The sequence below is a fragment of the Oculina patagonica genome, chromosome 13 (assembly GCF_052425735.1).
Source record: "Oculina patagonica isolate OP01 chromosome 13, crgOcupat, whole genome shotgun sequence".
Classification (NCBI taxonomy): domain Eukaryota; kingdom Metazoa; phylum Cnidaria; class Anthozoa; order Scleractinia; family Oculinidae; genus Oculina; species Oculina patagonica.
In genome coordinates, this window is record NC_135770.1 from 12,478,210 (window position 1) to 12,494,815 (window position 16,606).

Sequence of the window (16,606 nt, forward strand, 5' to 3'; positions counted from 1 at the left end):
AATAGGAACAGTATGGCCTCCATCTTGTTTATTGTCGCAAAATAAAATATTATTTTGATATAGGTTAAAGAATCTACATTTAGAAGTCTTTTTAAAGACAAAATTATCGGTATATTTAAGCTTTGTGGAGCAGCCGACCGAAAAGTCATGGGATCGATTATGTCTCGTTTCCATTCTAACTCGGGCAATAGTTCGAATATAATGTATGCAGGTTGGTGCAATGTTTTGCTGTCAAAGACCAAAGTCACATTTTCATAGTCCCGCATATTTGGATCATCTCTGGTAAGTTTTTGCTTCTAGTCCAAACTAGAATTAAATAACTTCGTGATCCTCAATCAACTAACGCCAAGATTAATTGCACGCGAATTCGCAACAACTTGAACTAGTAATTAGTTTACGAAATCAACAGTTCACTGGCACTTTTTGTTTAACGAAATTACCTTTGTAAAGTTCAGTGATGCCATAGTTTAATTTTCTACTTCATGGCGGTAGCGGTTTTCAGCATTTCAAAGTACAGGCATAAGTACCGATCCATTTCGGTCAAAGTTTTTAGCTTTGTAATTATGCAAGTTGTCTTGTCGCATACATTATTTTAGTACTGCTAACAAACCGGTAATTGTTTTTAAAACAATGGTAAAGACTCGATGTGCTCTAGTGAACAAAGCAAAACCAATCGAAAAGTTAAAACAATAGAGTGAACGCGCTTCAGTGACCTCGGATATAAACACAAGTTTTCGGTTAATAATAAGACACTAAACAGACAGATTGTAAGTAAAATAAACTTTTATTTCGATCGTTCAACATTACAATGATTTAATTTAATCGTCTTCGTCCTCCTCATTGCTTGGGGGATAAAATGTGGATTTTGATGTCTTCACGTTCTTGTGTGTTATAGTTCCGCAATCGTAACATCGACGCAAAGTATCCTTTCCGTGCTTTCGATCAAGAGGGATTTCGTACTCACATATAGGACAAATTTTACAGTTATCTTCCCAAAAGCACTTCGGGCATTTCATGATCGCAGTATCATATATATTGGAACCCTCGCAGTGTTCACATGGAGAACTAGCTTTTGTCTGAATTACATTTTCGAAACCGCTATTCTCGGCTTCTCTATCACTGTCGCTCTCGCTCCCTTGAGATTCCTCATCTCCACTACCCTCCTCAGAAGCTGTTCCCTCCTCTTCACTACCGCCAGTTGAGTTATTGTCATCCTCCTCTTCCTCTTTATCACGATAGGCTTGTTCTTTTTGTAATATATCGCTTAGAACTTTCTTATTCTTTATCAAACGCTTATTAACTCCCAGCTCCGCAAGTCCCTCTGAAAAGGTATTGAGTGCGCGGGGTTTGGCTACATCATCGTTATGTGGAAGAAGCACATACTCGACCAGCTCTGAAATGTTTGTTACTGGTATTATGCGTTGATTTCGCAGTAATTGTCCGCGTGGTGTCCAAAACAAGATATCTTTGGAGGTGGCCATGCTATGCAGCAGTTCAGAAGCATACTTTCTAGACACAGCTTGGGAAAGATTATTTAAAACATCTTTTATCCGGGGTTCCTCGTCATCGCTCTCGTCATCAGAGGTTGTGCTATCTTCTTGTCCGCTTTCCTCCTCTTCGTCGTCCCAGGTTATCTTTCTCTTCATATTGACCAGCACTCGTTAAAAGCAAGATATAAATGATCAATTTTAAGGATGCAGCTATGCTCTTATAACATAAGAAGTCCCAAACTACTTATAACAGGGGTCAATAATTCTTGAATAAAGCCTCCACCCTCTTGTACCAGAATTCGTTTCTTTGTCTTGAAGGGAACATTTGGTTCAACGAGGTTGACTAGAGCATCCTTGTAGGGTATCACTTTACGCTTATCTTCTTCAGAGATTGGTATGTTTTCCATGAGAACGTTATAAATAAGTTGCACTAATGCGTGCATCTGTTGTGGAGTGGCTGTCTTTAGAAGAAACTGGCGTTGATGAGAAGGACAGTCAGCTAAAAGTTGAAGAAAACCTCGATTGCTCTTTACTACACGAGTCATGATTATAGAATGAACTAACGGTAGTAAGGTTTTTCTTTATAATTAATAGTGGTGGTGGTGGAGTTAAACAATGGAAATGTGGTGGTGGAGTTAAACAATAGAATTGTGGTGGTGGTGGGTGGTGGAGTTAAACAATAGAATTGTGGTGGTGGTGGTGGTGGTGGAGTTAAAATAGATTGTGGTGGTGGTGGTGGTGGAGTTAAACAATAGAATTGGGGTGGTGGTGGTGGTGGTGGTGGTGGTGGAGTTAAACAATAGAATTGTGGTGGTGGTGGAGTTAAACAATAGAATTGTGGTGGTGGTGGTGGTGGAGTTAAACAATAGAATTGGGTGGTGGTGGTGGTGGTGGTGGAGTTAAACAATATAATTGTGGTGGTGGTGGAGTTAAACAATAGAATTGTGGTGGTGGTGGTGGAGATAAACAATATAATTGTAAATAAACATTGCACAGAAATTCAGTTTTCGTTAAGTTGTGAGAGAGTTGACATGAGTTGGTCCTGTCCTATATGTCAAAAGGATTTTTCCAGGAAAGATAGCATGCAAAGACACATGAGCAGTAAACATAGTACTTCCGGTTTTCCTCCATTTCAAGCTATGTCGATTTCTCGAGAAAAGTGTCAGCGGTTTCACTTAGGGCATCCGTTTACCTGTATGGTGGCGGGAATGACAGGTTCGGGCAAGACGCTCTGGGTTAAATCTTTGTTGCAACAGGCTCACAAGACAATTCACCTACCCCCTGAGAGGATTGTTTGGTGCTATTCCCAATGGCAGCCCGCTTATAGCGAGTTGTTGATGACGATACCTGGAATTGAATTTAGCAAGGGTATCCCTGAGACCTTAGAACAAGATTCCTACTTTGATGTTAATATACGAAACTTGATTGTCATCGACGACCAAATGATCGAAGCCGGAAGTGATAACCGAGTGGTGAACCTGTTTACTAAAGGATCGCATCATCGCAACTTGAGTGTCATTTACATTGTGCAAAACCTGTTCCACCAAGGTAAAGGCACTCGAAGCATCAGCTTAAACAGCCATTACTTGGTACTTTTCAAACCCCCAACCCCCCCGACAAACTGCAGATTTTGACACTAGCAAAACAAATGTATCCAGGACAAACATGCTTGGTTTATGAAACAGTACGAAGACGCGGTGCAAAGACCATTTGGTTATCTGTTTGTTGATCTTAAACCAACCACTCAGGAAAGTTGCAGATTGCGAACAAATGTATTACCTGGTGAAGAACGATTCGACAAAGGCGAAGTAGAAGGCAACGTTTCTAAGGAACTAGTACAATATCTTAAGCAGCAAAACCTGATGACTCCTCCGGTAATTTCGGAAATGCAACGCTTGCAGAACAATATGGATGGCTTTCTCTCTCGTAGAGACCTTGCAGAAGACGAAAAAGCAAGGCAATACATGCAGCTGCAAAACAGGTTTTTGACATACAAACACCAGCTCAATTCTATACCAGAAGCAACCCAAGAGCAGAAACAAATATCTACCGCAGGCAACTTACCAACAGTACCAACCCCCCTTTAAGAATCACCGGTAACAATACCAGCAGCTCCTGTTCAAACGCGAAACCAACAAGTAATTACTTCCATGGCAACTTCTACTCCTTTACCTCCCTCCCCTCCTCCATCGATCTTGACACCTCCTCCCACGGTGGAATCATTATCTCCGCCTAAAAAGCGGAAACGACCTCAAATCCAATTCGTTAATTACTGGGATGATGAACCGAAAAGGCCTTCCAGACGCTCCCGGCGAATACATAAAAACTCGCCTTACAAATCTTACGAAGGACAAGAAGAGGATTATTAAATTAAATCATTGTAATGTTGAACGATCGAAATAAAAGTTTATTTTACTTACAATCTGTGTGTTTAGTGTCTTATTATTAACCGAAAACTTGTGTTTATATCCGAGGTCACTGAAGCGCGTTCACTCTATTGTTTTAACTTTTCGATTGGTTTTGCTTTGTTCACTAGAGCACATCGAGTCTTTACCATTGTTTTAAAAACAATTACCGGTTTGTTAGCAGTACTAAAATAATGTATGCGACAAGACAACTTGCATAATTACAAAACTAAAAACTTTGACCGAAATGGATCGGTACTTATGCCTGTACTTTGAAATGCTGAAAACCGCTACCGCCATGAAGTAGAAAATTAAACTATGGCATCACTGAACTTTACAAAGGTAATTTCGTTAAACAAAAAGTGCCAGTGAACTGTTGATTTCGTAAACTAATTACTAGTTCAAGTTGTTGCGAATTCGCGTGCAATTAATCTTGGCGTTAGTTGATTGAGGATCACGAAGTTATTTAATTCTAGTTTGGACTAGAAGCAAAAACTTACCAGAGATGATCCAAATATGCGGGACTATGAAAATGTGACTTTGGTCTTTGACAGCAAAACATTGCACCAACCTGCATACATTATATTCGAACTATTGCCCGAGTTAGAATGGAAACGAGACATAATCGATCCCATGACTTTTCGGTCGGCTGCTCCACAAAGCTTAAATATACCGATAATTTTGTCTTTAAAAAGACTTCTAAATGTAGATTCTTTAACCTATATCAAAATAATATTTTATTTTGCGACAATAAACAAGATGGAGGCCATACTGTTCCTATTCTATTTAAAATTTATGATCTCATCATTTTTTTATGACGTTAACCCCAGGGGTATTGTGACGTCACTATTCTATTTTTAGATTACACCTCAATGATGTAATTTTTCAATTTTTAGATTACACCCGATGATGTAATTTTTCTATTTTTAGATTACACCCGATGATGCAATTTTTCTATTTTTAAATGGTGACGTCACTGCACCACACTTAACCGCAAAAAAAGTGGCGTTCAATCCCCAACTTTATACTACTGGGAGGGCTGAAAATTCCTCCAAACCTACCGGTTTGCGTATCTCTTTCGAATAAGATGCCCTCAATCTAGGCAAAGAGATCTTTAATTAAGGAGGTATTGCACGTGGTAAATTGCATTTTAATAAGCAACTAGCGATGCAACAACCCACGCACTCCGAGACTTTTGCGGCATAATTATAAATAAGAATAGTGTAAACAGAGCATGGAACGTTTAACAAAGAGCTCAAATTTAACGGACCATATCTTTTTCGTTTAGGAGGAGGTGTAGGTACTGTAATAATATCAGCTAATCAGTACAATTTAAAGGATAAAAAAGGCCAAAAATGATTATCATACCCTTTTTAAAACTAAATACCTCAAATCCATTCCCTATTGTGGCACAAGCCTATATAACCTACTTATAGGGGTACCCCGCCGGAAGCCAGTGTAAGGCAGCTGTATGGCGGCCAACTAGTATTTCTCGTGTCTCACCTGGCTCTACTGCTCCTTTGATGGTTCCCACAACATCACAAACAGCTCTTTTAATGAAAGATAGGCTCACGCTTATGGTGACGTTTCTGTGGTAAAATCAAAAGTTTTTTTCCTGTTTTAAAAAAGACCATTAACGTTCTTATAATTTTATGCAAACCATCTCACTGGGTTTTAATCTCTCGAAACTACAAGTTCGTTTCTGTTCATTATAAACTAACCTTTGATTCCGAATTGTTTCCCCGCACCTCCAATTGCAAGTTAAATTTCTTTACGAATTTGTGCGCATTTTAGCGGTGATTGAGGATTTCAGCTTAACTCGTTTTAACCAGCTCAGCCGATTGATTGCGAAGGTTTCAGCTCCGGAGGTCCCAGGCTCAAGTCCACAATAGTCGCGAGTTGAACTCCTCGACCACACCTTGTAAATATCAACTGGTCGCCTGCTATTTGGTCTTTAATAAATATAGCTCTATAAGCTTTTAAAAGCAAAGAGTAAATAACTGAACAAACAATGAAAAACGGTTGAAGATACTTTGTCTTTCTTTGTGTCATACCTTGTGTCATTTGGATCCATTTCTATTCCATATGAAAACCCCATTCCACCCTGCCAGTCGTTAGGAACATTTGTATGGTTTAACATCCTATGTTAACAAATCATAATAAAAGCACAGTTTACGTTCTTTTTCACATTCTTCTGTAAAAAAACCGGAACCATTTGACAAGGCAGTAAGCTTTTCGAGATAAGTGTGGAAGTGGCCTTGTGTTTCCTTTGCTTCCTGATGAAAAATTAGCTTTTTAGCTCCTTCTTACATCCTGCTTTCTAGCTTGCTTTATTAACTTAAAGTCTTTGATTACCTTCTTTTTTGCATCTGTTTTACTGTACCTCGAAAATGCTGAGTAATTCCAACAATTCCAAACCTTAAAACAACGCGTGTAAAAGATCGTGCGTCAAACTAGTACGCTACCTCAGTAATGTCTCTGCATCTCTGTGGGATATCGGCTGCACAGGAATCTTGGGTAGTGCAATATCATCTAATGACTCCCTGTATATTCCAGCTTGATAAATATATATACGAATTAATTAATATTATCAATGCAAATTGTTTAGAGAGGTCTCACTGAAAGTCAAAATAGAAAAAATTGCAAAGATGTCGGTTATTGATCAACATGAGACATAAACTATCACAGCGATCTTACCCGTTAAAGATCAGCGTCAAGGTCAATGTTTTTTCCGCTGCTAAGAAAATAAGCCTTACTTCTTTTATTTAAAGGACATATTTGATAAAGTAAATTTCTGGAAAAATGCGCACTCTTAATAAATATACTACAGTCAAACCGGATGTTCTTTTGATGGGAACTTTGCAATGTTGCGGCGCAATGTTCCAATATTGATTGACAGTTTGCTCGCCGTAACTTGCAACTTTCAATTCAAATTTGCTCGAGCAAGTTGCCAAGTTCCGGTTTGCGCCGCAACATTGCAAAGTTCCCATCAAAAGAACATCCGGTTTGACTGTAATTCTTAAAAGGAACCTCAAAATACAAGTACACAAAATATATCTACTCAATAAAGCAAATTACTTGGATATACTTTATTGAGCCTTTCGGCTGAGTAGTCAACGTTTAATTTTCCACTTCTGGGCCTGGTTGTTTAAAGCACGATTAAGCAAGTCCAAAGTTAGCGAGAATTCTGATTTCAGTTTTTTTTTTTTAACTTTTCGGTTAGGGTTTATATTGATATTTTCTTCCTCCATTTTCGACGTCAACAACTCTCAAACTCCACAAATCATGAGCAATAAAAACACTTTTATACAAGCGAAATTGAACCCTCGATCGATGTTTAATCCCGGGTTAGTGTCTTTCGATCAACCGTCTTCTGTTTGATCAAGGCCCAAAGAAGTGTTGCGGTTCCAAATCTCAAAGAATTTATTATAGTTGAGATAGCGCAGTTTTCAGTTAAGTGTCGTAAAACCAAAACCAAAGTAAAAAGACTGACCAGTCACAAGAGACACTAACAATTCAGTAAACCAATCAAAGCTCGAAGTAATTACATAAAGTCGTCACTAAGCGCGGGAAAACGTGTGTGAGTAAACTCGCAATTGGTTTTGGTTTTAGTTCTAATTGGCCGGGAAAGTGGCGCGAGATTTTTGAGCCAATCAATGGGCGTAGTAATGCAAAACCAAAGTAAAAGCAAACTACTTTCGACACTCAAGTGAAAACCGCTCAAATAATATAATACATTTCTAGATTTAAAAAAAACGAGGAGAATTTGTAAAAAGGACGGTGCATATTAGCTTCAACGCAGCAACATAATACAGTAGAACCCCGGTAACTCGAACTCGGATAACTCGAAAACCCCGCTTACTCGAACTAAATTTCGTTTCCCTTGAACAAAATTTGGGTCAAATTTACCCCGATAACTCGAATTCCGGTTCTTGCAACTCGCAACGGTTCCCATTGATTATAAAAACTAGTAATACGTGACTCGCAGGGCCTCGCGAAGCTCTGGGTTATTGTTGCCTAGTAACGGACAAAATACAGCAGACAGAATACAGACAGAAAGTGAACAACAACGAAATGCACGATTACAGAGACTTCGACAAAATACCGCGGACAGAATACAAACAGCAACTGAACAACAACGAACTGCACGATTACAGAGCCTTCGACAAAATACCGCGGACAGAATACAAACAGAAACTGAACAACAACGAACTGCACGATTACAGAGACTTCGACAAAATGCCGCGGATAGAATACAAACAGAAGCTGAAGACACAAGAATACAGAGATTACAATTACTGAGACAAAATTATACAGTAGAATCAACTGAACAGCTACAGGATAGATTACAATTAAGAAGGGAAAGTGATGCAGCGCGCTTACAATTAGAATCGGAGGAGGAGAGAAATATTCGATTACAGTCTGCTCGAGAAAATAGTGCCACGCGTAGACAACAACAACAATTACAGCAACAGCAACAGGAACTAAACAGAGATGATTATCTTTCCAATGGATGGAGAAATCCCGATCAGCCTTTACATCAGCAACAATGGGTTCAGAACGAAATGGCAAATTTTCATACAACAATGAACAGTTTTCAACACCAGCAGCAGCAGCATATATATAGAAAAATCACGAAACAGGCTTGTAGGGATGAAAGTGTAGTTTTTTTCTATTTTCAATGTTTATTTATATATATAGAAATATATATATATGACCGTAAACTCCACATGAGATTTCATCCCGCCTGAGCCCTTTGAGGGACAAAATTATACACCCCGCTACGCTCGGCCTTCGGCCTCGCTTCGCGAGGAATTAGAGCAACGAACAGATCACGTATTTGACAGCCATTTTCCACTCTTATCATAAGAATGTATGGTCGTGTTTAAGTTTCTGGCAAGGTAAGTTTAATTTGCACTGTACTGTATTCTGAAGTGCTGAAAAATCAGTAAACTATCAATTATTAACTTGGCAAATTAAATATTCAATCGACCCCGATAACTCGAAATCCCGCTAACTCGAACTGTTTTTCGTTTCCCTTCAGAGTTCGAGTTACCGGGGTTCTACTGTATTGTTTTAACACAAGCTGTTCGCACAGAAGCCAACTCACCCGAGGCTGGGTAACCAGGCGTTAACGGGTCTCCTCTATTTACCCATAAGCCTCCACTCTGCGCTTTGTTACTGGGGTACCACTTGATAATCTGTGTTAAGTTTTTAATTGTGGCGTTAAAAGCATAGTCAGCAGGATCTACATACAGCAAAAGTCCTTTAGCATTCCATTTTTGAGCATTGACAACCTGTTTGATAAGAAGGAAACAGTCATCACTAGAATGTCTTGGTTTTCGAAAAGAATGGAATTATATCTTCTTGTTAAAGTGCATAATTTTGTTAAGACATGTTTGTTAAATATATAGATGTTATTAAACATTTTGTTCTACACCAACCTATTTCACCGAATTTTCACCGAACCTGCTTTAGATAAAGGCAGTTGCCTTATTTTCTTTTTCGAGTAAAAATAAATTAACTGAAACAAAATTCAGCTTATACCTTATTGCCTTCAAGGATCTTTCCATTTCTTACAATCAGGATCTTTCCTGTGCACGATATGTTTCTGTCGTCTAAGTACTTGAAGTCACTCTCTCTTCCATAATTAACATACAGTAGTTTTCCTGTTGCCAAACCAGAAGCTGAATAAATGCTAAAAGGAAACGCGGTCCTTGAATCATTCTCCGCTGTTGTTAAGTTCTCTATCAAAAGTGAAGAATAAATCACAGCTCCATTGTCATCAGTCAGTGTCAGTGCGCTTGGGCTCTTGGGATATGGGAGTAGAACGTCATAACGCTTTAACTGCACCGTCTCGAGGCCAAACGAATTCCATTCCTTCTTGATGTACAGCGCTTGCGCACAAGTTTCGTTTGCCTCAGCAAGGTGTGGTTGACTTGCAAAATACCTGATAAAAAAGGCGTAACGCTGTGACGTAATGCTGTTTATTCATTTTGTATAATTTACATTTTTATGATATTTTTACATAATAATGTTTAATTTTAATATTGTTCAAAAACCAAATGTAGCTATTACTATAATCACACCAACTTTAAAAATAAGTTCATAAAGCTGAGCTTAGCTTAAAGACCCTAGTCAGCCACGCCTTTGTTTTTGTTTTGTTGACATACGGGATTTCACGCGGAGCATGTCTAAACGAAAAAGATCGCCGTGAAACTACTAAAGGTAATTTAGCAAATTCTAGTAACATAACTTGAGGCAATTCAGTAATATTTCGATTCACCATACAATTTTCATAATTTCGATGGCATCAAAACTAGCGGATTTCACGGATTTTAGACGTCGGGGCTGACTAGGGTCCTTTGAGCCATTTAAGGTGAGACTGAAAAAAGTCATAAGTATTAAAAAGAATAATAACAGCAGCTAGAATTTGGCTTGAGATTATATCAATCATAACACGTGATTAATAACTGCAAGAGACATGAATCTTCAAAGGATGAAAGAGCTCCTCTAATACCCAATGTCGAAGAAGCCATTTGGTATGTCAGTTGCAGTGTCTGACAAAACATCATTTGAACATACCGGGACGTACCTAGTGGGGGCAGTTGCCCCCGTCAGGAAAACTAATTTTCTAACAGTTTTTGATTTTGCTGGGCTATTTCTTGTAGCTATACTGGAGTTTGCCCCCGCAGCGGAGTTTAGCGGAGTCTGCCCCCGCAGACAAAAAATCCTTGGTACGGCCCTGACATATCTAGTTGGTGTGAACTAGTGCAAGGAAAATTAAAAGTTTCCTCTCGGAAAGTTCTGGGTTCCTGGTAAAGTATCGAGCATTAGTTTTCGCGTTTTTGTTGACTTGAAAGTTCCCATAGTAAAACTAGGCGTAGAAGCTTATCCAATTAATAATTATTCGCCTCAGGCTTAGTGAATCTCGGCGAATATTCGCCGAGATTCACTGAGCCTGAGGCGAATAATTGTTTTAGTATAATTTTCAGAGGTGAATATCAAGAACTACAAAAATAAAGAACTAAAACAAGGAAACAGCAAACACAAGTGCTCGCTTGCATACGTGTAAACCAGTTTAATTCGATTTTTTTTCAGAATTTACACTCTAGTTTAAGCAATAAAAGGGAACAAAACAAACACTACGAAAAAAATTTATATTTTACCTTTGTTTTAATCGTTGGTGACTTCTGAGCAATTGTGCGAATCGTCTTGAAATGAGTAGCTTCGGTCAGAAGAGAACTAAGTAATGTTTGGTCAATCGATCTTACTGAAATTCTCAAGGATGCGTGCGATCTACAAAACCACCGTGTTTACGATATCAACTCTAATGCCTTGAGAACCATCTCTTGAAAATATTTTCGGTCCAATAGCCTTGGAAGTCAACTTTTCAAAATTCCCAGGACTTGGAGTGATTTCTTTCGAATGAGCGAAAATTTCATTCAGCAAATGCCGCCATGATTACCTGCCCGGATGGCAAGGGTGGCATGGCGTAAGTTTTAAAATGCTATATTCCCCGCCTGCGTGGAGAATATAGCATCATAAACCAGAGCTTTTTAACCAATCAGAATGTCCCATTCTTATAATTAACTCTGGAAATTATACTAATCCTGTATATTAAAGGTCAAATTAACAAGAGTCATATTTTAAATTTGGTTTATTGAGTGAATATGAACTACATAATTAAGTGGCGAGAGCACGATAAAGGTCGACATAACGGATAATCTGAGGCAACACATTAGTTAACAGTAGAAAATTCTCTGAACTATTTTAAGCCCGCGGCGATGAAAAAACTATAAATTAAAAAAAGAATAGAAATTACGTACTGACCAGTTTTGTTCCATTCCTGCAGGTGTATGTTATATAAATAGTGCCTCTGACAAAATGTCTCATTATAAAAAAGGCCAATTTTTGAATTAAAGTTCCTGAAGACTATATGGGCATAAAATGTCTCTCTTTTTTAATTTTATTTCGTGAAATCAATAAGAACCGAATGTCTCGATAAATGCGTTTCCCTCATACATGCTGGTACCTGCTACGAAGATCTTGTTACAACTTTTATGCAGATTTTAACTTTAGCCTTTCCTGTATAAAGCGAATTAGGTCTCTACATTTGTGTTATTGATGATTGAGACTGAAACGCACAGATCTCAATCGAAGCACGTTTCAAAGCTGTTTCAAATCCAGAATTTCGTATGAGGTTCAGATACTAAAAAGCCTTTTTTTAAAAAAAATTCTAAAGGTCAGACCGAAGGCAAAAGGACCAACAAAATTTTCACTTGATTCCCATGCTTTTGGGAATAATAAAAAAAGATAGGGTACCGATGTTCATGCACAGAGAATATCCCTAAACAAATTAAATAGAGATAAAGGACCTCGTCGCAGCTTGAATCCTTGCTTGCTTTGCAATTTTTTGTAATGTATTGTAGTCTTTTAAGAGATAATATTCAATATTCGATGACTGATACATATAAAAACACATACATACATAAGTCCGTTGAGGTTATACTGTTTGTAGTCTAATTCCTACTTTTGAAAAATAATATTTAAAGTGAAACCCACCGTTGCAAAGTAACGAAAACACTTTATTTCCGATGAAGTTGTGGTTTTGATACAATTTAAACACAAAATTATTTCAGTTATTTCAAATTAGCCTCATTCGTATAAATTTACAAATTTTTCTTTAAACTATCTATAATGCTAATAACTGAGCACATATTGAAGTCAACGGTGACATAAAAACAAAAGTTGAAGAGTGAATAAAGGGTTAAACGTCACTTGAGTTTTCCGAACCCCGCAGATGAGAAAACTAAATTAAATACACCACATGTTTGCATTTAGCTTGGACTTATACCACAAAGTCATTGAAATTCACCGCAAAATGACCTACATTCAGTTGCTGGTTTTCTTTAATCTTGATAGTGACTCGAATGTTTCGTTATGCTTTTTAGAGTCACTAACGGCTAAACTGTTCAAACCGAATATTCCGAATAGTGTGTCAGTGTCAAGAAATTAAAACTGACATCTACAATTCAGTTGTCTGTTTTTAAAACGTTTCTCCTGTGTTGAATATATATACAAATGGAACATTATTCATGAAAAAAAAATTCTAAATCAGCATGATAGTTATGTGTTTTTTTTTTCGTTTGGGTGCGAAAATCACCAAGCCGGCAGATTAACATTTAAAAAATGCTCATTAGCATCCCTTCTGATATTCAAACCGACCAGATTGTCATCGCGAAAAATTTATAATTAAAAGAAACTCGTTTCAACCAAGTATAAAAAAGGCGAGAATGCAAACTTTGTAGGCTAATCTTAGGGATATTCTATGTTTAATAATTGAACTGACAGAGAAGCTTGAATGTTTGCTATGAGGGCTTCTCATTCATCAAATCTATACACAAATTATTATTGGTAAGGTAATGATCTCTGTTGTTCCTCGTGCTAAAATTGACTAAAATGTGACGTGAATATAGCGACACATACAATTCCATGCCTGCAGTTATCGTATTTATATAAAATGATACTCACTTTAAATAATGGCGGATGTTTTGTCCCGAAAGGAGCTCTAAAGCTTCTTCCTCGAACAATCTCCCGGATGTGTCATCGTTCCCGTTTTTCGCGCCACAACAGCTTTTGTCGGAAGCACGCGGGCACCCAAAAAATCCAATGATGAACCCGATGATGAAGACGAACAAAATGAAGGAAACGAGACCTAAAATGAACTTCTTTTGCACTGACATTCCCATTGAAAAACGTGGTGGAAAACCACCGGTTTCTGCGACCCAACTACATGTCTCTTATTACGGTCTGTTCTCGTTCGTATGGAAATTTTGTTTAAAGTGAGTCAGTGTCAACACAGGGATCGGGCATCTGTAAATATACTGACTGACACTCGATGCTTCAGCTGTCGTGAGGCTGTTGAATTCTACTGGTGGATGCAAGCTGTTTGATTATTTAGTTCCCTAAGCTCACGTAAAACCGTCATTGCTTTAAAATATGATATCACTGTGGGCCGGGCTTGATAATTATGTATTGCAACTACGTATTTCGTCTATGCCGATGTTTACTAATGAGCGATTCAATCACCAAATGCCGGCTAAATAATTGTAAAGTCATTCTTTGTTTGAAAGGACAAAGGTGTTATGAGCTGAATTTAATTTAAAGTTCAAATACTGTCTTTCGCAGTGTCTTGTTGTATCCAAGGGCAACTACAAATTAAAAATTGTGAGTCAAAAAGGGAAGCTGAGTATCCGACTGCTTTTCACCGTGTCTCCGTTTTTACCGACATGAGGACAGGGAGAAGTAAACTTTGCTTACACACTACGCCGCTTGTTAAAGGTTTATATTACTAGCAACCATTATATCTCATGGGTAACCATGGTTCACTAAGCATGTAAGGTAACATCTTACATTTAAAAGCGGCACAGTTTTTATCTAACACAGACCCCAAATATAACACGAATAATGTATAAGGAGGATGCCTTATCTGCCACATACGTACTTCTATATATTTCAAACTCAAGGTCAAGAACAATACAGAACGCTAACCATTTGTATCCTTTTTTGTACTCAATGTACTACCTATTTTTCTGTACCACGCCAGCAAGCCCTACAGGAAGTCTTAAAATAATATTAGGATTGTCTCTTTTTAATGATGTATTTCTTACGCGCAAAAGGAAAAACAAAAGCAAATAACATGCAAGTAAGAATTTTCCAAAGGTTTCGCAGTGAACAACGTCACTGTTTACGAGAACTTTGGGAAAGTGTGAGAAAGAAACACTGCTTCAGTATTTCTTCGTTCGACAATGATCTTTTTCCAGTTTGTCCTCAAATGTTTTCTATAAAACCTTGCTTTTCATCCGACATATGCTTTCCACGCACGGCATTAAAATTGCTCTAAATTCAAAGAGCTGCAATATTCTGTGTTATAAAATTGAAATATGTTGCCATAAATGTTACAATGAAACTCGAACAGTATCGTTGTAATTCCATGACATTGCTGATCTAGTTTTGTGACATTTTTCTTGGCCTTTCCATCATTTAGTTCATTTCATGGGCGGAGAAGTTAAAAAAAAACAACACTGATAAATTGTATGACGTGCAGCAAGCAGGTCTTTGATTGGCTGATTTGGAAAACCGAAATGTACATATTAAATAGCTGTAAAAAATTGCAACAGTTTGTGGCAGAAGTAACGAAACTTAAAATTTTTCTGGTTACCATATTCGAAGTATTTTGCCTAGCGAAACGAATACAGTGACAAAACCTTTGTAATTCTCACAGTAAGTTTTAAAGGGAGAAATTCACTTTACTTTATAATGTCATGGGTACTAAATGAAGATATTTTACGATATTATTTCGTGACTTTGAAGGGAAAAGTTTCACGTCACTAAATTTTGTGATCTTTAAATAATTAATAAAGGAAGTATTATTTTGTTTCTCTCTTTCGCGTTACCACATTTCAGGGACTGAACCGGCAACTCAATAACTTGTGTTGTGAAATTTGCTCTCAATAAAGCATAACTATGTGGATTCATTTATTGACTTAGAAGTTTGAAAAAAATGTTCTTGCTTTAGCTTCCTTCTACGTAATAAGCTACATATAAAATTCAAATGTTTGTGGTTTAACTTATTAGCATTCAACGCATAGTTTTCTCTTAATGAGTTTGCTGATCTCAAAGAAGACAATTAAGGAAGTCCTGAGTATTTTTCATTCTGGAAGAGATTACAAAAATCAATATATATGTTATGGAAAAGTGTCCTGATGTATACGCTGCTTTCAAATGTTTCTAAAATTTCGTTAGTCTCTACTTTCAGAGTATTCACTTGGAGCCTTCAATATGCGGTACATATTAGTTGCACAGTACGTATTTATGGCCAAGATTTGAAATGAAATGTGGTTTACGTTTTGTAAAATGATTAAGGCTTTTTTGCAATTTTTTTTCAAATTTTCTGTCCTCTGTTACCTATATTTAGGTGGTATACCACCTACAGTGCGTTTAAAATATTAAAGTTATGGAGTATTAACTAGCTATCTTCACAAACAATTACTTTCATCACATAATAACGCCCAACCTGTTTTGCATGGAATTTAACAGATACAGAAAAAAAACCGCACATAAGAACCTAAAATTTAAGAACCGGTTAGGCTTAAATTCCCATTTATACCCAGTTTTATTATACAGAACCTGTTTGAGCCTAAAATTTAAAACACGCTCTTATCTCATATAATTCATTTACTTAGAATTCGAAAATCAAATTATAAAAGGCTCGACTTGGCAAAGAAAATGAGGCGAGTCCCTTGCAACGTCATTTTATTATATTTAGATACTATACACAACTGTGACGGCACAAATACAACAGTTGCTTCTTTTCAGTTGGTACTGTATAGCTTTCTTAGCTTGAGTTTCACACTGTTTTCTCGCTTTATTGAATTCTAGTATTCCAATATGACTGAGTTGGGATGTTCCATAGCAGCAACAAAAACTTTTCAGTTCTCAAGGAAATAAAAACCTATTAAATAACCTGAATAGCTTAAAATCCAAGAAAACACCATATATACAACAACCTGCTTAGGCTAACTTAGAAAAATGCAAGTTCTTATATGCGGGTTTTTACTGTATTCGCAACCCCTGACTAAATTATTCATTCGAGTTTATTTGAATTTATCGCGGTTGATTCGCTAAAAAAGCGAATAACCTTCTATT

At 37.3% G+C, this 16,606-nt stretch overlaps 1 protein-coding gene across 1 annotated transcript in view; it reads right to left on the reverse strand.

Moving 5' to 3' along the window:
* LOC144636141 (N-acetylated-alpha-linked acidic dipeptidase 2-like) overlaps positions 1-13,754 on the reverse strand; it is a 43,758-nt gene extending 30,004 nt beyond the window's left edge. The window contains exons 1-6 of the mRNA XM_078495277.1: positions 13,430-13,754; positions 9,443-9,845; positions 9,006-9,192; positions 6,361-6,451; positions 5,950-6,036; positions 5,399-5,484 (exon numbers count right to left, since the gene is read on the reverse strand). Of these exons, the coding sequence (XP_078351403.1) occupies positions 5,399-5,484; positions 5,950-6,036; positions 6,361-6,451; positions 9,006-9,192; positions 9,443-9,845; positions 13,430-13,647 (1,072 nt within the window). The 5' untranslated portion in view covers positions 13,648-13,754. The remainder of the gene's footprint in view (positions 1-5,398; positions 5,485-5,949; positions 6,037-6,360; positions 6,452-9,005; positions 9,193-9,442; positions 9,846-13,429) is intronic.
* Between the last annotated feature and the right edge of the window lie 2,852 nt (positions 13,755-16,606).